We start from the raw sequence: 23,778 nt of genomic DNA on the forward strand, positions 1-23,778 counted from the left end.
GGAGTGATTCAAATTTGAGTAACCACTGTGTGATCTTAGGCAACTTATTTAACCTCTCTGTGCTTCAGTTTCCTCATCTGTAAAATGAGGCTAATAATGGTATTTACTTCAAAGAGTTGTTGCTAGGGTTAAATGAGGTTTTATATATATATATATATATATATATATATATATATATATATATGAAAAATATAGCACAGGAGAGGAACTAAGTTAAAATTAATTGTTATTATTGCTGTTGTGTTATCATTATTATATTTTTAGCAGTTGCTGATCCTGACCTCTGGTCTTCTTAGTCATCATTTAAGTCATGAAGCTGAACTCCTTTAAAAACCTAAATAGTAAAAGAGCTTTTTTTTAACAAGCTGGCCCTCAGAATAAACAGCCTGTTCCCAGAGTGTTGCCATCTGTAAAGTCTGCTCGTTAGTGTCTGAGACGCTAATATACCCACGTGGGGCTTCCCAGTCTTTTGTGCAAAAGTCAAATATACTGGGTTATAAAATTTAATTGATAACTAAAGTAAAAGCATGTCTGAATTATAAATGAGTTCTGACCGCAGTTTGCTACTGCATGTCCTGATAGAACTGAAAAACAGCTACCGATTTCCAACGATTTACAATTTTTACAGTTTATACAGTCCTTTCAAATCCTTGGGGTCGTTTGGTCCTCATAACAACCTGAGAGAAAGGTAATTCTATCAGACCTGCTTTATAGATGGAAGCTCAGAGCAGGTATTTGTCTTGACTGTGGTCATAGAACCAGTACATCTTGTCCTGTGACCCTTGAACTTAGGACCTCAGAGGTCAAATGTTAAAATCTTTCCTCTGCAGCATAGGGCTTCCTCATGAGCTCCCATAAGGAGGCCACGAGGTCAGAATTTGTATCCACATTTTACAGGTATGCGAACCCACACTCAGAGAGGTAAACAGTCAATCAGCAGGTAGAGTTGGGAAGCCAGGTTTACCATTTGCTAATTATTGCTCTCCTCCATACCACGTGGCCTCTGCACAGGAAACCTGTGTCCTTCTACTAGAGTAGGGGTGTCGAACTCAATCAGAGAAGGGGCCAAAATCTAAAATCCAGCCTAAATCGCGGGCCGAATGGTTTACTGAACAGTCATAAACTGACAATGTCATAAACTGACAGCAGAGTGCAGTGATGACAGCGTGGTGCGGGCCACATTGCAAGGCCTGGCGGGCTGGATTTGGCCCGCGGGCCGTGTGTTTGACACATGTGTACTAGAGTATCGGAAGCCCCTTTACTTCACTACGAGGTATGGTACTTTGCTTGGAGGAGCTTCTCACCTTTGCTGGTCAGACACTTACCTGTGTTCTCTTTCCTTCGTGTCACAGTGGACTGCATGGACCCCACATGTTCTGGCCGGGGTGTCTGCGTGAGAGGCGAGTGCCACTGCTCTGTGGGATGGGGAGGCACCAACTGCGAGATGCCCCGGGCCACGTGCTTGGACCAGTGTTCGGGCCACGGAACCTTCCTCCCAGACACCGGGCTTTGCAGCTGTGACCCAAGCTGGACTGGACACGACTGTTCTATCGGTAAATGTGAGGAGTGGGAGGAGAAGGGCAGGGCGTGGACAGAGGGAAGATGTGTCCACTGTGCTGTGGTCACCGTTTCGTCCTGATCTGCCCCTGACGCTGCTCTCAGACACGTAGCAGTGCGTGCCCAAGTCTCTGATACTTTTCTTCTTTTCCTGACCTTCAGTCTTCACTCTCTACTCTTAGATGGGCAGAGGACTGAAAACCGCATCTTTCACATTATTCCTTTCATAGTGGTGGCCTTGACAATCAAAATGTCGTACCTAACCAGTTAATTATAATAACAGATGTTTCAGAGAAATCTCAGCTCTCACTTTATGGTGGACGTCCCTGGAGGCCAGGCCAAGAGAACAGTGTGTCTAGGTGAGATCTGCCAGGATGGAGCTTTGGTTTCACTCATTCCTCAGAGGGAAGTCCAAGCTCAGTGTAATCTTTAGGGTTCTCTGTGACCTGACTCCCACCTGCCTTTCTGGCCAGATCCTCTGCAAGACTACAAGTTCCATGAGGATAAAAAACATGTCTTATTCACCTCTCCTTCCTTAGGACTTAGCATAGGCCTGGCCCACAGCAGCTGCTCAGTAAACACTGATTGATGAATGAATGAATGCATGAATGAATGAACAAACAAATGAACACATGATGGAATGTGTTCTTGATTGTGGTATTTGGTTCACCATAGGATTTATACATAGAGTTCAAAGAATTATTATATTGGCACCCTCTGCTTGTAAGCATTTGTTGGTTTTATAGACCCTCTCAAGGTAAGGATTAAATGAGAATAGATGTGGATCCTCTAACTTAGTACAGGATTTGTGCACTGGTGGGGTCCCTTGGCCTGGCCTGTGCCCTCTCGCAATCCAAGACCCCTTGGGGGATTTTGGAGAGCCAGTTGGTCCAATCCCCACCCTCCTCCCTCCCGGCTTCCCACTAAGATTCATCAGTTTTTTTCATGTTTCCATGTCTGTGGTTTCTGCTCCTGCATTGAGCATCTGCCCCCTGGTGGTCAGTATGTGTCATAGCTATGGCCAGTAGGCTGGTCACTTAGGCTTTTATATAAATAGATAATAGGTTTGTTCACCTCTAGTGAACCTTAAGTAGTGTTTGCTACTTAAATACACACACACAAACAACCTGTGAGAATGGAATCATCATCCCTCTTTTACCAATTTACATAATACTGTACTCTTTTCATACTCATTGAGCACCTATTGTGTGCTAGGCACTCTTATCAGAAGGAATAAAAAGGTAAGAACATTTCTATCTTTGTGAGCTTACATGCTAACAAGAGGGGAGCAGAGAAAACAAACAAACAAATGAAGAGAAATCAACTGATAAGGCCCAGAAAATTTTTAAGTAATCTTACGCAGTGACACACAGCTAAAAAGTGATAGCATCTCTAGCTTAAGTGTGTTTATCTTGAATCACTTTCCATACCGCACCACACTATTTAAACTAAGTGAAGCTCAAGCCAGCTCATTATGTTGTATATTAACAGTCCTGATTGTGGTCAGGAAGGTAAGACCTTTGGCAGCATTGAGATCCATGCAGCACTTGTGCCTTTGGGATACTTTGACTAACCTTTCCTGCTGACAGGAGGATTGATGCTCCATACACAGTCTAAATAAGATTTTTATCCTCGTTTGCAAGGCTTATGTAAAGACATGATTGCAAAGACAGATGTGCAGGGCCTTAGGAATAATTCTGTTTATAGCAATATTACAAATGGTTCTCTTAAAGCTACACGGGGTTGTATTGTTCTCTAAGCTAGTTTATGATGCATATTTAACTATCCATGCATTGTTAATCCCTGATGGGCCTCCACACCCTCCCACGGAGGCAGGTATAATTTTGGGTGAGATCCTAAGCATCCTTTAGTTGCTTCTGTAAAAGGAGACAGCAGAACCGTTGGAAGGGGCTTTGAATAGAACTGTGAGAGCTCATCTTTCTAAATTCTGTGCACCCCACTCCCCACAACTGGTACCAAGCAAACGTGTGGCTTCATGTGTGAAGGCAAAGGAGCGCCATGTGTTGCAAAGGAACCCCTGAGTCTATCAGACTTGGGCTCAAACACTGACCCTGCAACTTACTAGTTATAACTTTGGGCACATCACTTCACCTCTCTAAGCTGTAAAAATGGAGATAATAATAGTGCTTAACTTCTAGAATTATTTTTTGGAGAATTATTATTTAAAGAATTATTTAAGATAATGTTAAAAAAGCACTTAGTGTGCTACTTAGCCCATGATATGGGCTCATTAAATGTTAGCTATTGTTATTATTATGATTGAAATACCCATTGCTGAGAGCCCTGGATATTAATGATGACATTTGATAGAAGCAAGATGAGATATGCCTCTCAGGAATATTGATTGTAGTTTTTAAGCCTCTAACCTATAACTGACTGAAACGGTCACGACTGTCACAAGGCCACGAATTTGAAAGGTGGCTTCAGAATTAGTCTCCCCTTGAAATAGTAATACCAATTTGTGTTGTGAAGTGCCTCACAGCATATAAAGATTTTCCAGCCCAGACAGTGTGGCTCAGTGCTTGAGTGTTGACCTATGGTTCGATTCCTGGTCAGAGCACATGCCTGGGGGTTGCGGGCTCGATCCTCAGTAGGGGGTATACAGGAGGGCAGCTGACGAGTGATTCTTTCTCATCGTTGATATTTCTTTCCCTTTTTCCCTCTCCTACCTCTCAGAAATCATTAAAAACATAATTTATTAAAAAATTTTTAACAGATATTTCACACGTTTACACACACACACACACACATACACACACACACATAGCTATCCCACCACTTCCCTCTTCCCCCCAGCAGCACCAGCCCCGTGAGGCAGCATCACACTGAGGCTCTGGGGTTGCAGCAATGTGCCTAAGCAACGCTGGTCCTGGTACGCAGCATGCCATGCAGTGCTGGGAGCCCAAGTCCAGCTTGCGGCCTCAGCTGGCCTGCTGCCCAGCACTCTCTGCTGCCTCCCCACAGGACTGTTTCTCCTCAGCTGTCACTGCCCCTCCTGAATCCAGTCCAAAGGCCAGTGAAAGCACTTGGATGGTGGCTGTCTCTCCGGGTCCCCTGCTGTGTAGTCAGTACCTGCCTGGGCTCCTGCCTGGTTCTGCCACGTGCTACCTGTGTGACCTTGGCAAGGCACTAGACTTCTCTTGGCTTCAGTTTCCTTCCCTGAAAAATAGAGTTAATAATATTGCCTACACCAGAGGGCTATATGACCATTGAATTATATCAGGGATGTCCACACGTGGAACACTGCCTACCCAAAGTGAGCACTTCCTATCTTCCCCCACCTCCCTCCCAAGGACACTCTTACTCCATGGAAGTGAAGCACATCATTGAGTTTCAGGGACCACAGCCAAGAGACTCCTCACATTCAGGGAGTTGGACACCAGGCTTTGCTTCAAAAGACCTGCTCCCCACTCTGTGAATGGCTCAGCAAGTTGCTCCACCTCCGGAGCCTCAGTTTCCTCCTAGGTAAACCACCATGGGCTTCTGTGAGAATTCGTTGAGAAAGTACAGGCAAAGTGGTTAGCACAGTGTCCTGCAAGCGGCCACTTTAGTCGTGTTATTTGTGTTATCTGTTCCTGGCACAGCAGGGCTGGTACAGGGCCTTCCCACCAGGGGCTGCAGCCCAGCAGACACAGCCAAAGTGCTTCTTGCACCCTCGGCACTGACTATGGGTTATGAGTTTGGCAGGAATGCCCCCCCCCCCATTTGGCCCTCCGAGGAAGGGAGGCTAGCTCTTCCCTGAGAGGAATGTCTTGCTGTTTGGCATGGAGAACAGGATTTCATGGAAGCAGCTTAAGTCAACATGCCCTGGACTCAGCGACCAGCCTGTAATGAAATGTGAGCTAAAGTCCCTGGCACTTTGGTTAGGTCTGTGGAAACAGTGAAGTCAGGTTTTATACAAGTGTTTACTCAGACCCCTGGATTGCCAGCAAGGTGGCTTCCAGTCTCATGTCAGAAATCCTTTCTTAAATCTAGCTTCATTGTGTGTCTTCCTTCCTGACAAACACACAAGATAACTGTTTGAGCAGATCCCTGTCCCGAAAGGGCATAGGTTACACGGCCCATTCCCTACCCTCAACACACCTCTGTCCTCACCTCTGGGCCCAAGGGACTTCGCTTCCTTAATCCTCTGAGGGTGATGATGGTAGTGGTGATGATGATGATGGTGATGGTAGTGATGATGGTGATGGTGGTGATGATTGTGGAAGTGATCATAGTTATGATGATGATGATGGAGGCCATACCACTGCTGTTGTTTTACCAATGGGAAACAGTTGGGGAGGGAAATGACTTAAAAGCTAATCAGTGTCAGAGTTTTCATTAAATCCAGACCCATTGTTTCCAAGTTCTCAGATCTTGCCTTATGCCCCCTTCCCATCCAAAGAGGTTTCCTTGTCAGCCATCTTGTCTTTCTCCCTGACAAGCCATAGGATGGAGCATTGACTAAAGGGCCACCGGTTTCTTAGTGCTTGCCATTTCCCAGGTACTGAACTAAGTGCTTGGCAACCATCATCTTATTAAGGTTCATCAGAACTCTGTGAGGGAAGTGTTCCATTTTCTAGCTGAGGAACTTGAAGCTTAGAGTTAAATTCATTGGCCAGCATCCCCCTGCACCCATTAGTAATTGGCCGATCTGGTTCCAAAGACCCTCGTCAGCTCTGTGGGAAATGGAACAATTATTGTAACTGTACCTGGATGCTTCGTAGCTTTTGCATAGGGTGGGCATGCGCAACAGCACTGACACCCCCTCCCTTCCCTGAGTGCTTTCGTTGGCTTTTCATCCTCTTGGCTTGCAGTTACTTAGAAAAGGAAAGGAATTTAAACCTCTTCGAGATGGTCTTTAAAATTGGAAAAGCCTACCTTTTTGTCACACCCTAATGACTTCCAAAGAAGACTTCATGCTCGGTGGCATTTTCCAGGATAGCATTTCAAACGTGATCCCTTAGACTTGTCATCTGCCCTCCATTGGCTCTCTCTCCTCAGTAGCCCCTGTCCTCAGCCTCATGAATTCATTCCTCATTTCCACTACTTGGCTAGCCCTCTGCAATCTTGACTTCCATAAATGACTTTTATTTGAGAGGCCCTCTCACTACATTTTATTCCTTTTGGTCTGGCTCATAGAAGCAGTACATGGCAAAGAATCTGCCTCTAAAATGCTCACACTGATGGGTTATGATTCTTATCATTTCATTGCAACTGAGTTTCATGGAATAGCAGGTGGAGATGTTTGAGAGATTCAGTGGTACAAGGTTGGAGGCAGTACATACGTGGTATTTGGAGAGAGACCAAGCCAGACTCTTTCTTTTTCAGACTCACCTTATCCAGAGAATAGGGCTAATGACACCTGCCTTGCATTGTTGTTTTCCAAATTAGCTTTAATATGTGTCAGTGAAGTGCCCAGCACGGTGGCTGGCATTCAATAAGCACTCAATAAAATTATTAGTATATATTTTTAGAATATATGATTAAATCTAAGTTAGCCAACAGTCCTTAACTCTAAAACATTTTATGTTTGAGGGCAGTTGATGTAGTGAAGTAGCCTCTGTCCTCAAATCCATACTCTGACCTGGATTTGAGTCTATGTGACCTTGAACACCTTGGTTTCTCTCTCAGAAGCTCAGTTTCTTTGTGGTTCTTGAGATTCTCCACCACAATACTGGTCACCAAGTCTAGATGAAATGTCATTAATGTGCTGGCACCCTTATCTCCAGGCAATAGTGTGAGGGCCACAGAGCATTAGCATCAGTCTAAGCAAGCTTCCTGTGAGCTCCATTCAAGAGCAGAACACAGCCTCCACAGAGAGAGCACCCAGCACAGCTCCATACCTGTACAACTGCACACCTGCACACCTGCACCCACCCCTAACATGCACATTGTCTATTTCATTTACTCATGAACTTTTCTGGCTTCCGTGTGTATGGGCAAGGGTCTAGGCACTGATAATCATACATCCACAGTCCATGAAGGAAGCATCACCTAGTTATAAGACATAACTAGAGCTCTGACTGATGTGTGTACAATATGGTTTGCAAGCACAAAGCCAGGAACAGTGAGCTCAGCCAAGAGGGGGTGGGGAGAGGAACCTGGGAAAGTCTTCCCCAGGGAGGAGACTTGTAAGCCAGACCTTGAGAGGGGACTCCCTGGTGATAAACAAGGGAGGAGTCCAGGCAGAAGGAAGAGCACGCACAGAAGCATGAGCTATGCAGGAGCATCATCTGTTTGGAAAGCCCACCTCAGACTGACTGGAGAACAGGAGTCACAGGAGTGTGGGCAGGAAGTTAGGTCAGAAAGGTAAGCAGGGTCCAAATCACAGAGTTCACTGAATGCCTCACTGGAAATCTTGGGTTAAAAAAATGTTTCAATGACCCTGGCCAGTATTGCTCAGTGGTTAGAATGTTGACCCTCAAACCGAGGGGTCATGGGTTCAATTCCTGGTCAAGGGCATGTACCTGGGTTGCAGGTTCAATCCCAGCCTGGTCAGAGCACATGTGAGTGGTAATCAATTGATGTGTCCCTCTCACATCAATGTTTCTCTCTCTCCCTTCCATTCTCTCTAAAATCGATGGAAGAAATATCCCTGGATGTGGATTAACAAATCATAAAGATGTTTAAATGCATGTTGTAGATTTTCCTTTCAGACTCCCCAATAGGGCCCTTTCTTTAGCTCTCTCAGCTCAACTTGGTGTAGGTTCTACCTTTACTTAGCAGGGTCTTCTAGAATCCAAGCCCATATCTTCTGAGCTTCCTGTTTCTTCTCTATTACTCTCATCCCTTACCAAAAGGAAAAAGCAACTTGCAACACACATTTAATAACAATAATGACTAGATGGATAGGGAACAGAAAAACTCTTACCAAATTAAGTCACAATTGACCGCAGAAGAAGCTCGATGATTTAAAATAATAATAATAATAATAATAATAACCTGTAAGTAGCAACAGGGTTAAAAAAAAATTAAAGCTCTAAATATAGCAGTTGCATTAGTGCTAGATTTTGGAAATGGTAATTCAATTTTATTTACGAGGCAAAATATAATTACATTTAAATTTGAGGGAACACAATTTAATTCTTATTAATGACAGAAAGACTGAGTGAGATGCTTTATCGCCAGAGAAATTGTCTTACGTTCAAAGATGGGAGAGAAAATTAGATCCAGCGTTGAGCATTCTCCCCTGTTACAAGTCTCATTTGTGTAGCCAGAATTGTTCCCTTCTCTGAGGCAGCTTTAGCTTCTCAGCCCTGAAAGCACAGTACCGACATCCAATTAAACATCAAAAGGAAATGATCAGACTGGACTATTGCTGTATAGGTATGTTATGGGAGGGGAAGCTCGGGGTTAGAATTTCACCCGAGGAATAACATCCACTGAGACTTGACATTTCCTGTACCCCTTCCCAGCAGCAAGTGCTAGCCTAAAATCAAAGTTCAGAATAATAAATATCTGAGAGATTGCCACCGAGGCAGAGGAAGAAGAGGAGGTGCTGGGAGCAGGCGGAGACGAGCCCATCCGTTGTCTGGGAAGTCATGCCGAGGTTTAAACACAATGGGATGGTCAGTTCCTAACATTTAATCAAAGGCTGGGAAATTGGGTCCAGACAGGAGTACTACTAAATACTGCCAGAGTTAAAGGTTGACAAGCCAGAAGCTGGCAGCTTTGTAATTTAGTAGAATTCCCTCCAGACAGCCCTGGAACCTTTTCTATCAGAACCGGAGCTCTTCAGTATGCAAATTTAAGCCCTCCTGAAATTGGGTTTCTGAATCAGGTTTCTATTTGGATGCCCAAGCTGATATCTTACATGAAATCTCCGGTTGTCTTCCTGAGTCAAACTGCTGGTATGATAACTTGTAATTTAAAAATAATAACTGTTCTTGGAATGGAAATTTTATAAAGCTCCTTTATGAATGTGCTTCGTGATCGATTCAAGCAACAAATCCATAAGTCTCTGACATTGCAGATGGTGTTACTCTCAGAAAACCAGGGTTCAGAGAGCTTGGGGGACTTGCCCCAAAACCACTCTGGGGAAACAAGATTCCAACCCAGCCTTCTTGGGCTTCAGAGCCCAAGCTCATCCCCTGTTTAACTCTGCCCTTAGCTCTTGCCAAGGTTTGTGCTGATACTGTCCGTGAATCCACTGTCAGATTTACAAAGGACCACTTTGTAAATTTGGTACCACTTCCAGGAACCGGGTGAATCAGATCACGACCAACAGTGTACCAGACACTACTACCAAGGTACAAGGGAAAGAGCAGTTGCTTTCTGGGGTGATCAGGTGGCTTCTTGGAGAAAGGGGGATTGAAGGTGGGTCGTGGATGTTGGATTTGAGTTGGCAGAGGTGGAAGGAGGAGGCAGGCCCCTTGCAGCAGCCCTCGGGGAAGTCAAAGGTCTGCAACAAAGATGAGCCAGATCCTGGCATTTTCTAGGAACTTTGTGGCAGCAATGAGAGGGGAAGAGGTGAGGAAGTTGGCAGGCATCCGATCATGAATGGTCTTGAAAGAGTTTAGGTTTTATCTGTCAGTGGGAGCCCCTGGAAAGCTTTAAGCGGAGATGCAGCACAGTCAAGTTCGGTTTTAGGATGATTACTGTGATACTGGCATGCAGTTGGAGGCACCTGGGGGACATCCAGGTGGAGGTGTCCAGGAGAGAGTTATAGATGAGCACATGATGGCCTTTCACAAAGGATATCATGGTTGGAGGTCTTTGGGAAGAACATTGAATGTCAGCCTATCTTTCACTTCACCCATTTGGGTCCTTTCCTGGGGTTTGGATAGTGGTCCAGCCCTGGCTGAACGTACACATCTCAGTTACATTCTTCGGTTTCTCTGCTCACCGGCCCTTGGCTAGCTTGTTATCCTTCAGTAAAGTCAGACCCTATTTGAAGGCCTCCTCCAAGCCACGCCTGAACACCTCTAGGCAGGAAGCCCAATGCCCTCCAATTAAGATGAACAGCAGTGGCTGTTACTGCTTCTGAGTGGGGTGCTTCAAAACGCTGGTCCTGGGGGAAGGTGAGGAGACCACTAGGCACTGACACACCGAATCCACTCTTCTGCTTAGGTTGAAAGCCTCCCTAGCTCCTTAAGTGAGGTGAAAGGCCACACAGTTTCCAAGGCTCATTAGCTGGCTGCCATCTCGATCTGATCCGATCCGTGGGTCAGAGCCGTGGAGCAGAGGCAGGGAGGGAAGTTGAAAAGCTTAGGAGAGTGGCTTGGGTTTGGCCTCAGTGTCAAAAGGAGACTAATTACTGGGAGGAAGTCGGAGGCTCCTTGCCTGTACCTTCCTCCCCTTCTGGCTTCTTCCTAAAACCTGCCCCGAGACTAAAAAGCCATCTGCCCCTTTTGGGAGGGAGGGAGGGAGGGAAGGAGAGCAGGTGCTCTCTGCAAACCAATTTGTTCAAAACATAGGGATAGCTGGCCTGTGGCAGAGAAAGTTAACTTGTAATTAATTGACGGTATGCCGGGCATTTGCTCTCATGTGTGCATTGGAAGACTTGAGTTGCTTGAGGATAGGAATAATTTGATATAGTTTCTGAATCCCCAGTCTAGGGGCATCTAACACATGGGTGTGCGATACGAGGGTGGGCAAAAAGTGGGTTTATAATTGTTCGTGTGGAAAAGGACACGCAGGTTATGATTATTGCAAGAATGTTATGAACTCTGTGTTTTGCATACTCACAACTATAAACCTATTTTTGCCCACCCTGTTAATTTTTAAAATCATCTTTAAGGTTCTGGTAGATAGGTGTCATTATCACCATTTCATAAATGACACAAATGAGAGTCTGAGATGTGCAGTATTGTTTCCCATAGCTGGGAGGTAGCAGAGCAGGCTCTAATATCCAGCCAGCTTAAAGCCAGGCCTCTGTCCTGGGCAAAATCATAGAGCCTGGACCAGTTCCATCGGGCACCTGCCTCATACCACTGGAACCTGGCACTACGGGAATGCGGCAGATCCATTTTCCCGGCAAGACACTGCGGAATGCGGAGCTTAACCTGACGATGGCAGGGCTTGGCGGTAACACTAACAGCCCTGATAAAGGAAAGTCCACATAGAGAGCCTGGGAGCGCAGGGAGCGAAACCCCTCAGCAGGGGCACCAAAAAGAGGCCTCAAGGAGGAGGTGGCATTGGAGTCAGAACTCAAAGCACATTTAGAGTTGAGCATGGGGTAGAGCAGTGTTTCCCAAATTTTTGACATATGTGTACCCCTTCTATAATTTTCGTAACGCTGAGTACCCCTCGTCAAAAAAAAAAAAAAAAAAAAAGGATGTATTAGGAGCAGCTAAGCACGGTGCAGTGCATATCCCCACCAAACTCCAGTGCAATGCATACCCCCACCAAACTCTTCCCGTACCCCTGGGGGTATGCGTACCACACTTTGGGAAACACTGGGGTAGAGGATAACCCAGACCTTGGAGGCACAGAGGAGGGACCAAAGAGTGTGATGAGCACCCCACCCCCTTTTAGCCATTTGTCTAGCGGGGCCCTTACTAATACACGCCCATCTCCTAAAATAGCCATCAGTTTCTTGCTCAGGTACTGATATGCGTGTCACTGTGCAGCAAAGGACAAGGCATTCCTCTCTTGGGCCCTCGTGTTCCTGTCTGTAGAATGCAGAGCATCTCTGAGGTGCCTTCTTTTGCTCTGACCACAAAAATGGTTCTAAATTTTTCTCCTCTTTTTGTCTCTTACCCCTAAACCTGCCTAAAGGAGATCCCCTTGCCAGGACCAGGCCACTTCCTGCCCAACATCAGCTGGCTCCTGGCTTCCCCTCTTTCTCCTTCCTTCTCCCCTGTTCCCAGGGTCCTTCACCTCCAGCTCATTTCTTTCAGCTCCTTCATCTCTGTGCCTTTCTCCCACATCCACCTTGCAAACCGAGGATCACCTCAACCACTCACCATCTTTGATATTAGAGCTGGGCTTCTGAGCACCGGATCCTAGTCACATCCTGCTCATGATCTTTAGGGTCTCCTGGGCCCTTCCAGCTGCAGTTCTCTTGCGTTTTGTGAGTTATTTCTCTCATTCCCAAGGGGTTCTTTCAAACATCCACATCTGTTTATCTGCAACCTGCTTAGCAGTGAGTTCTACCTCCCTGAGAACATCGAAGCATTCGTTATGTGCTTTTCCTTTATCCCAGCCCGTCCCTTACATGGGTCTCTGCCTAAATACCTCTCCCCAGAGGATGAGGTACCCACCACGCCTGCCCCTCTTTGTGCTCCAGATACAGTCCTCCAGCTATTCAGAGGAACCTCAGTTGTTCACATCATCCCCTTGTTCTATCCAGTATCTTCAATCCCTCCCTCCCCTGGACCTTTCAGCACATAAATGTGATATGGTTGCCACACAGTGAGCGTTTGTTCTGTAGAAGAGTGCATGATACCAGGCATATTACATGGTGTTAGATTAAACCTCACATGAACCTGAGATGTTGGTGTCTGTATCTTTGCAGAAGAGAAAGTGGAGGCACAGAAAGATGAAGTCACTTGCCCAAATCATGCAGTTAGTGAGGTGATTGAATGACATGATGGATGGCCGGGTTAATGGATGGATGGAGGATGAACAGACATATAAACAAAAGGAAAAGTACTTAATATGGAGAACATTGGGTTAGGGTGAGGAAGGAGACTCAGACTTTCATTTCAGAGATCCTATAGTTAGCTAGGATGATGACCTAATACATAATTAACAGTCAAGGAGATACGTTATTTTACATCTGAGATTTTGCTTAAACCTGGTCCCATAATTTACAGACCAAATAGCTGTGTTAATCTTAGTGACCTTTCATTCTAAGTATCTTTGAGCAAGTACCCTTAATCTCTTCAAGCTGTTTTTCTTCAACTACAATACGCAGTGAAAATACCATTGCAGGACTGTTGCGAAGATTGAATGAGATAACACTTGTGTGCCACCAACAATGGTTCTACGTTTCCTCCCTTTTTTGCCTCCAATGCTGAGCAGTGTGGCTTGGACTTAAAATGTACCAGGATTTCAGAGAAATTCCCCAAGCTGTGCACTAACTCAGATGAGTGAGTGATGAAACAAACATCTTAGTGGAAATCATTTTATATTATTTAACCCTCTTTTAAAATGTCTTAAGGTCACTCTAAGCACCTCAGATCCTAAGAAAAATAGAACATTTTTCGCTGCCATCCATATTCGTGTGAAGTACAGGCTTATTAAAGGGCTTCCCAGGAGGTCTCCCTGGACCAAGCCTCTATTTATACATCCCTGGAATTTTAAAAATAGCTGCACCTGGATCTGTTCCTTGCTCAGCGGGAAAGTGCACAGATCCTTGGGTGAGGTCCCCCATCCCCCACTCATGTCAATTTTGAGCATCTTTTCAGAGAAGAAAAATATAAGTCTCTCCCTTTAGGGGAAAGGCACAGCTTCCCTTACCAGCTATTTTAATGAACAGGATTGTAAAGTAAGTCAGGACAAATTAAACCATTGCCCCAAGATAGGGCCTTCATCCAGGCTCTTATGAAATCAACATTTAATGAGAGGAGCCTGGGGCACCATTAACCAATAGCTAACCTTCTATCTTCCCCTACCCTTTTCACCTCTTCCTCTTGTATCCACCTGCGTTACAGAAAAAGAATAGGAGTGACACAGACATTGGCATGAAGGGTGATGTGTATGTGGGTGTAAGGACTGAGACACTTGAAACTTACAGTGATTTCAGTTGAAGACTGGATAAGATGAGTTTCTTTTCTTTCTTTCTTTTTTAATCCTCACCTGAGGATATTTTTCCCATTGATTTTTTAGAGAGAGTGATAGGTGAGAGAGAGAAACATTGATATGAGAAAGACAGATTGATTGTATGCCTCCTGCACACCCTCTGACCAGGGCCAGGGATGGAGCCTGAAACCCAGGTACATACCTTGACCAGAATTGAATTGGGATCCTTCAGTCCTCCGGCCAATGCTCTACCCACTGAGCAATCCAGCTAGGACAGAGAAGATGAGTTTCTAAGAAGGTTAGGCACAAAGGAGACTGAGCCTGTGTGAATATGTTTAACCAAATAAATTTTACACAGTATGTCAATGAGCTAGAATTGAGCCAACTGACATAACACCTCTTCCATGGAGCTTCTAAAATTCATCTGTTCTTTCAACAAATATTTGTTGAAAGCTCATACTGTGCCAGGCCTGCTGCCTGCTGCCAGGGAATCACAATGAATAAAAGCTAGAGCCTGCCATCAGGTGGGCTTCCAGTCTAGAGAGACAGACGTGCACAGGTGAGGCAGGGCAGAAGTGGGGTGAGAAGGGGAGTGTCTAGGAAAAAACCTAAGGAGTCTTTGAGCCTAACCTGGTTCACCTCCAAGGACTGATACAGTGCAATCAAAAACTTGATAGATGTGGAATTTAGAACAGTGCGGCATTTTCACCTGTTTTCCAGAGGATGGCCTAGGCTACCAATACAAATAGCTTCTAACTGGGTTTTGAAGGTCTTGGCTGATGTTCCATCCATGCTAGGAAACCAGAGAAATGGCTTAATATCCAAATTTTGAGGCTATTATTAGGAAAGCAAATATTTTGCTCTTCATGAAGATGCTGTTCTGCCAGGTGACTAGGAGTTGTGCTGATACAGGATGTCTTAGGTCCCCATCAGTCAGTCATGTACATAACATAGTTTACATAGAGCTTTTCACAAATATGTACTTCCTTCAATTATCCCTCCTCCACCTGTAGAAGAAGTATTGGCTCAGAGAGATTAAGTCATTCTCTCAAGGGCTCCACAGGGACCCAAGGAAATTGGGGGGTCAGAATCTGAACCAAAGTCTACCCTATGGATTGTGTACTGCATAGAACTTCAGAAAAGTCCTCTGGCCCTGACCCTCCAGCATTTAATAAGAAAGCCCTGATGTTAATCAGCTGAAAGTCAGCCAGCATTTATCAAATGCTCAGCTATACTCTGTGTGTTGCATAAACAAGAATTCACATCTGATCTTCTGACTTCAGTCCGGTATACTTGCCACTCCACCTCATTTCCTTTCTTACAAGACCGTGTGGGCACAATTGATCACACATGGCACTAGGCTAGCAGCTTCCCTTCCATTCATGTTCACGTTTAATTGGTTGAGCGTATGTCTGCCTGCCATGCTAGATGCCAGCTCCTTGAGGTCAGGAAAGAACCCTGTCTGTCATAGTCACCACTGGCTCTCCAGCGCCCACTAGAGTGAGAATTTAAGAAATTAAACAAATGAGCGTAATTCCTATACTAGCTCTCTGCAGAATGGGTGTCATCCCCTCTTTACATTTGAAGAGACTGGAGACCTAGAGACCAGCGGTGACCCAAATTTCACAAAGTACCGCATACGTCATGTAAAGGGCTTATGAGCTGTCAAAGCCCATTCTTTAGCATCATACTATTAGGTTTTCACCACCCCTCTGGGAAGTTCTGTTTGCTTTAATGTCAAAGCAGAATCTAGAAGGAAAAGTAAATTCTTCTTATTTCAAGGACTATATATAGTAACAACAGTGCCTATGGCTTGAGGACAAATGATAAAGTAGCATCTCAGGCTTCTGAGATGTCAGTGGGTCCATCCGCTAGGCAGAGGAGAACCTGGACACTGACAGGTTGTGTGCCTGTCAGCATCCCATAAACATCAGGGTCACCCTGGTCAGGCCCCTTCCATTTAAACATGTAAAAGAGCTCACAACCCAGCTTGTAAAGGGCTGATGGAGTGGTGCCTGGCCACCAGGCAACTGGCGTTCCAGGCCAGGAGAGCTCATCTAGAGGAACTGGCGAGGAAATGGAGCATGTGGTCTATGGATGAGAACTGTGAGATCTAGCATCTGGGAAACTCTGTGTGGAGGACTTCGTTTCATTTCATATCTATCCAGGGTCTGATGTGGATGTCACAAAGGATAAGCAACAGGGCCAGAAAATGGGGGAAATGTACTGAGAACCAAGTTTCCCTCAAAGGAAAGGCTGTCCCTTTGCCTCTCTGTTCCCTTATGTGGAAAATGCCTGTCTTGCAGCATTGCTCTGAGGATTGTCCAATGAGGAAGAAGCACCAGATGACTGTAGAATTCCCTTGCACTATCTGGGTCTCAGTAGCATCATAGCAGCCAGGTGTTCTCACAATGTTGCTTAACAATTCAATAAGACATGTCCATGAAGGACAGCTTTGCAAACTATAAAACCTGAATAAGTGTTCATTATTAATAAAATAAAATAAAAAAAAAATTAAAAAAAAAACAGCTTTCCCACACATTGCCTCGTTTGATCTAACACCAGCCCTGTGAGATGAGTGAAGTGGGAATTATTATTCCCGTTTTACAGAAATGGAAAGCAAGGCAAATTTCATAACTTTCAACTTGCAGGTTACCCAGCCAATAAGTGGCAAAGCTATGGGTAGACCCCAAATCTGTCTGATCCTAAGATTCCTACTTTTCCTTCACTGCACATAGCAAAAAGGTGTGAAAGTGAGTAATGGCTGCAAATTATGTGGTTAGTCTTGGAATGCCAGTATCAGTCTGTGCTTTGCCTGGACTATGATTTCTGGAGGGAGGGGATCATAACTTATTGACTTGTGGATTCCTGGCATCAGACAAGTCTCTGGAACATAGTGGGCATGCATGGAATATTATTGGAGGAATAACAAATCAGTATGAATTTATCAATATAATAGGTTCTCTGTACCCTCTGAATTGGATGCTATCATCATCCCCATTTTATAGAGGAAGACAGTGAAACTTCGGGCAATCGGATAGGCTGCTTGTAGTCGAATCACTAGCAGAATTAATATTTGGAGCCATATCTGCATACAAGTCACTACCCTTTCATCCCCACTGCTTCCAGCCTGCTTAATAAGGGATTGGACTACCTATTGGCTAAGACCTGAAGTCAAGTTGTGGAGAGAGCCTGCCTCCTCGGCTCTCCACCCCCATCAATTCCGCAAGCCCTGCTGCCTGAAGCACCCAGGCTATGGGCCCACCTTACTGCCACCATAAACTGCCACGTGAAATAGTGCTGAGTACACCCAAACAGATGCCAAGCCAATCTTCCCTCTTGGCTTCCCAGGAAGTTCTAGCCCTGAGTGCAGGCTCCGCCTCTAGAGTCACCAGGGGCCAGGGCCCTTGGAGGGAGGTACAGAAGGGATGGGAACTACGAAAGAGGACTTGGGGAGGCCTGGGGCCTGCAGAGTGTTGTTGTGGTCTGTGTGCGAAGAAGGGAAAGAAGCTTGAAGGGCATCCTGAGAAAGGCCCGTTCCAGGAGGACTGCTTTACGGAGTGACACTGCTCCCCCTCTCCCCTGCTTCACTTGGAAAGTTTCCCTCAGGGCAACTCACTAGAGATAAGCAGATAAATAGTCCTGGACTGATTTCCACCAGGCTGAGTAGGGTGTTTGTGATCTGTTTTACAGTCTCAGGCACCTATAGCCCCAGGCAAACACAGATTAATCCATTAGCCAACAACCTTAATTAAGGGTCAGTTCTGTGCCAAGATTTGTGTTGGGTATCAGGCCTAGACCTGATTAGAAGAATTCAGTCCAGACTCGGGTGTCCCTGAGACAGACACAGAAACAGCAAACCCCTCTACCATGTAGTGTGGGAAGGCCAGGAGCAATAGAACAATGACAGGATGAATCGCAGGGACTCCTCACAGCAGGAGGGACACTTGAGCTGAGCCTCGGGTAGATGATGCTGTATAACAGGGAGAGTACTTACAACGTAGACATAAAGTTCCCTTAGAGCCGGAAGGAATAATGCCATCAGGTCCCCCAGCAGTAGATGAGGAAACTGACACCCAGGGAGGGGAAGTAACCTTCCCAAGGTCACATAGCAGATTAGTGGCTGATCAGGCACAGAACTTGCAAACCTGATCCTTGGACTCCTAGTCTAAAAACTCACTGTCCCGGGAAACATTTCTTGAGTTAGTGGCCTTTGTCATTTGCCAGGCCCTTTCTGTCATCCATGTCACTGCATGCTCATCACTGCCCTGAGGGTCAGCACAGGCCCAGGAGGCAGCATCAATACTGCCCACACTCAGCACATTTGAGAAGTCAAGGAACCTGGCGAAGGTCACGCAGCTCAGAAGCTCCTGAGTCTGGCTCTAGGTCAGGGCTCTTGCACCCATTTTACAGAGCGGCTTCTCTCCTCTGGGCATCTGAGAAGCCAGTATGTCACTGCCTGTAGCATCTCCCTTCTCAGGCAGTGTGCTTGGCAAGGTATCTGGCACAGGAACTCACTATAAATGGTAACTCATCGTGTTGTTTTTAATTCTTGAACGTATTAGCCATTGCCTTGTAGACTTATAAGAAAGAACTGAGCCTCTATGATATAATTTTCTTTTCTTTCTTTTCTAAAAATAGCTAGACAATTAGTAGCTTAGAAGGGAATGGTAATGGGCAAATGCAATTTGACATAGGTGTCACTCAACTTAATTTGAACCTAAAGGTGCTAGGCTTTTTATTGGAAGATGGTTGGGCCACGAGGCACAGGATCAAGTCAGGGTCTCCCTCCACCAGAGCCCTGGCAGAGGGCATTGTGGTTCCGGTTGCTCAACCCGGTCCTTAAAAAGCAGTTGTGTCTGGGAGCCTCCATAGCCTCTGCCTGGCTGACCATGAATCTGCGCTGACCTCACACCGCAGGGGCTTGTGAATCAGGTCATGTGTGTGTTGGTGAAGGGCCAGACAACTCCCACTGTGGAGTGCCCACTGCCCCCTATCTGATTGCTTTGTATCTGGAAGGCCATTTAGACAGTGGTTGGAATTGCAGTGGCAAAGCACTGAACATACACCCAGCAAAAGCACAAACCAGCCTAGAGTACGATACGTGAGGCCCAGGTCCCAGCCTTCCTTTTACCCTCATCTATCAGAGTCAAGGCTGGACCAAAACACAGGCCTCAGAACACGCCCACAAACCCTTCTCTGGCGATCACAGACTCATCCTCACTGTTTTCACACACAACTGGTTTTTAATTAAATTTGACTTTTCCTCCCATCTGTTCAGCGGGGCAGTCTCCTTTGAAGTGGCAAGCACAGACGTGGGGACAGGCTGGCAGTAGGGGGAGCAAACAGAGCAGAGCCCTTTCATCCATCCTATTTTCAAAGACTGTGTTTCGGGCAGGCTTCAGCCCGGAGAACGTTTTTGTCCAAGGGTCATTGTCCACAGAGATCAGCTTCCCCAGACCCCAGAATCCCAACTGCTCCCAGAAGCCAAGTGTGACTCTTGTTCCCAGCCAACACCTTGCTCAGTACTTTTTTTTTTTCTCTCTCTCTCTCTCCTCCCTCTCCTGCCTCTCCTGGCCCCCTCTTCTTCCTCCCCACAGAGATCTGTGCTGCCGACTGCGGGGGCCACGGCGTGTGTGTGGGAGGCACCTGCCGCTGCGAGGAAGGCTGGATGGGGGCGGCCTGCGACCAGCGGGCCTGCCACCCTCGCTGCGCCGAGCACGGGACCTGCCGGGACGGCAAGTGTGAATGCAGCCCTGGCTGGAACGGCGAGCACTGCACCATCGGTATGGCGGGCCGGGCGCCGGGGTGTCTTCTCTTTTCGGGCCTGCACGGTGCCTCTGTCGGGTACTTCGGGGCCAGGGCTGACCCCACTGCATGTGGGAACTGGGCAAAACGTCCTTTCATCTGGTGACATTATGGTTGGCATTTCCTAGACATCGATTGGACACTAACCTCCCTCCCTCCCCAATCTGCATTCCCAGGTCCCAGCTGGTCAGCATGCCTTGCTAGTGAGCCCTTCCCAGGCCAGATGCAGGGTAGCTCTGAGTTAAGGAGCCTGGGTTCAAGAAGGAGGTAGAGGAGTCTCCTGAGCAGCTGTGGGCAAGTCCCAGTGACTCTCTGAGAGCCTCAGTTTCCTCACCTATAAAAAATGGGAGTCATAATGAATGGAAAGAGCTTAGAACAGCCTGGCACACTGTAAAACACGCAATAAATACTGCCATTATTATCAAATTCACTCTTCTGGTTGAGAGGCACAGGGCTTAGCTCTGAGTCCCTCATACCCACTGGCCTCCGAGCCCTGAGCTCCCAAAGATTCCCGGATTCCTGGGGAAAGCTTCCCACAGGCCACATCTGCATCCCATTAGCCCGGGACCCCTCCTCCCCTGTCCTGGGCTTCCGTCCTGTCTGCGTTTGTCTCCATTCTCCTCCCCGGGGGGCTCCTCGGCACCAGGGCCCCTGCTAAAGCAGCTCTGCTGGCAGCTTTCAAAACAAGCCCATCACTCCCTTCCCTTCTTTCTGCCTTTCCCGCTGGTTTTGTTGATTTTAAACACAGCCAGACATTTTGCTTGGTTTATTATCTGGAATGAACACTCACCAAAAGCTCTTTATTGAATCAACTGGTCTGTGGATGTGTGTTTTAACTTCTTGCGTTTTTTTTAAAGGCAGGGTTGGGTCAGATGGTGCGCACATGCTTCCAGAGGCAGGACTCTGGGTGCCCCTCCTGCTCTGAGAGTCACCTCTTGAGTCTTATAGCAACTGGGAGACAAGCTCCAAAGCTTTTTTTTTTTTTTTTTGGGGGGGGGGGGGAGGGGGACACAAAGGAATTCTGAGCAAATGGAGCTGCCTCTTATCTCATGGTGTTTTTGGGGGTTTCTTTTAGGCTCCATTCCTTTTGTTTTATAGCCTGAAATTCATGCAAATTCACTATCCCTGCCCTCACAGTATCACTCTTTATAAGCGGCTGTAGGATACCTTCTAATTCATACTACTGATAATAATGGCTTCTAATTCTGAATATTTCCAATGTGCCAAGTGCTGTGCTAAAGGCTTTCACTGCATCATTTCATATTCCTAGCACTCACCCCGTCAAGGCACACATTTTCCCGGGGCCTGAGGCCGAAGGTCACTTCACTTTTAAGAAGTGAAACAGGAATTGGAGGCTCGGTTTTCTGGGCCCCGGTGCAGGGGCTGCTCACCAGCTGCTTGCTCGGCAGTCAGGACAAAGCCCGGTTCTCTGCAGAGGCATCAGGCCCATATCCGCCCCAGAGGCCATGTCTCCCTATGAGGGTTAGCTCAGAGTTCCACACCTAATCCACCAGCCTGCACTCTCATCAGCCACTCAGAGCCCATGGCTGCCCTCCCTGCTTTTCCATGGCAGACAATGCCACCGTATCTTGCTGAGGCTTCTGGGTGGCTTCTTGTGTCCGTGTCATCTTACCTTGTGATGGACCTGAACCCCCGTAAAGAGAAGGGGCTCAAGTTCCTGGCGGGCCCTCTTCCTTCAGGTCTGCTTCCCCTTTCCTGCGTAACTAAGGACAGCTGACCTTCCAGCCTCCCCAGCCCACCAGGGGCCCAGCCCCATTAAAACCAAAATCAGAGCCCAGAGGGAGGACATTTCTGTTTTCCCAGCTTGCTCATGGAGCCCTCCACTCGCCTTCCCAAGTTCCAAAACAGTTATGGATGTCCGACTTTTATAAGATAAAAGCCTCACATTTGAGTCAGACGACAAGGGACTCGGGGACGTTCTCCCCAGGTGCAGTCACGGATGACGCATGACCCGCTTGTGGGCAGGCTGGGCTACGTCTAGCGTCTCGTCTCATGGCTGTTCATCAACCGGACCTGAAGAATGTCCCCTTTGTTTTGCTGCCAAGAAGTCAAACCACCCCCTTCTACCTCCCCGGCCCACCCTGTGGTCAGTCTTTAAGAGCAGATCCCTCCTCGGGATCTCGAATGCGACTTCCCCTCCAGATAAGACATCTGTCAAGGTGAATGTGCATGATTCAAGAGGGAGGTTGACAGTCATAAATACCAGAAAAATGTCACAGGACATTGAAGAAGTAATGGGCTAGTCATAGTGGCTCAGATGAAAGGACGCTGGCTGGGAATTCCATTACCTCTCATTGTGTGGTGAGCATTGTCCATCCCTGTCTCGTCTCCCGCATGGCAACTCGCTCCCTTGGGTCTCTGCCTGTGGCCAGCTGCATCCCTGCTGAGCAGAGGAGCACCTCAGTGCTGAAGGAAGGCTTCGTAGCCTTAGGGACAGAAGGGCAGGGCCAGGCCATGGGAAGGAGGGAAACAATAGCGGAGTCCCCCACCCACCCCACCCCCCTTTTTTTAAGTGGAAACAAGAAGGAGAAAGCCCTTTTTAAACTTGGACAGTAACAAGAAGCCCTTTCTTGTATTTCCAGGGAACTTCAGCTCCCTGTGAGGATCATTTAGGAAAAGAAAATTAAAAAAAAATACTGATGTGAAAAGTCAGAAATTCAAGTGTTACATTTTCTCTTGTTACCAGATTCTTAAACAGAAGGTCATTCTACTCTCTCTAGCTCTGATGCCGGAGTATATTTATGTCCCACGCCAGGGAGAGAGCCAGGATTCACAACACTGACTGGGAGATTTCCACGCAGGGAAGGCAGAGGCGAGGAGGGCCTGTTTATCTGCACCGCCGCCCTCTCTAAACAGGAAAGGAAGCGGGACTTGATTGCTTTCAACAGCTGGCAGTGCAGACAAATAAGCCGGTCTGAGCTTCTCATGGCCAAGTCCCCAGCATCAGGACCTTTTACCCCAGTGATATTTCCCAGAGCAGATTACTAACCTTGGAATTGAATAGTTCCTTTGGTGGTTTTGCTCCATCTTTTAGCATAGAGGTTGGTTTTTAGAATAAAAGGGAATTTGACAGTGACATACTCTTTAACAGGCAGTTGTGGGGGTTTTTTTGGTTAAAAAGCAAGAATATGTCACATTGGATTCTAATTCCTTAAGAATTATCTGTCTCTGCATCTTCAAGAAAGGTCAGACAGACCACATGGTCAGTGGGGGCTTCTGTGTCTCCCTCTGTGAATCAAAGGCCTCCTGGTGCCCTCAGCACAGCACACCCATCAGTCAGCCTGGATCTGAACTACCTGCTCCTGAAAATATCCAACAAATAAAAAGGAATTTCCTATTTTTGCTCTTACTCATTACTAATGCTCCCACTTGTATATATATCAGGGGTTTTCAACCTTTTTCATCTCATGGCACACATAAACAAATCACTAAAATTCTGCAGCACACCAAAAAACATTTTTTTGCTGATCTGACAAAAAAAAAAAAAAAAAAAAAAAAGGTATAATTCTGTTCTATTCACATTGGGCAGCTATTGTTGTGTTGGCTGTTGTCGTTTTTTTAATTTGACAATCTAAGGGAAGTCAGTGCTCCTAACTAAAATAGTCAAAAATTGCTTGTTTTAAAAATTCTTGTGGCCACTGGTTGAAAATCGCTGGCGTAAATGGAACCCAGTTTTCCTAGCTCAGAAGTTAAGGTAAGATG

At 46.5% G+C, this 23,778-nt stretch overlaps 1 protein-coding gene across 7 annotated transcripts in view; it reads left to right on the plus strand.

Moving 5' to 3' along the window:
* Nucleotides 1–23,778, plus strand: part of TENM4 (teneurin transmembrane protein 4) — a 695,703-nt gene that overhangs the window by 563,530 nt on the left and 108,395 nt on the right. For all 7 annotated transcript variants that reach the window (XM_084894429.1, XM_084894427.1, XM_084894432.1 and 4 more), the window contains 2 exons: nt 1,353–1,553; nt 19,848–20,033. In XM_084894429.1, coding sequence (XP_084750555.1) covers nt 1,353–1,553; nt 19,848–20,033 — 387 coding nt within the window. The remainder of the gene's footprint in view (nt 1–1,352; nt 1,554–19,847; nt 20,034–23,778) is intronic.

Source organism: Pipistrellus hanaki (assembly GCF_964339955.1).
Source record: "Pipistrellus hanaki genome assembly, chromosome: 9".
In the NCBI taxonomy this organism is placed as follows: domain Eukaryota; kingdom Metazoa; phylum Chordata; class Mammalia; order Chiroptera; family Vespertilionidae; genus Pipistrellus; species Pipistrellus hanaki.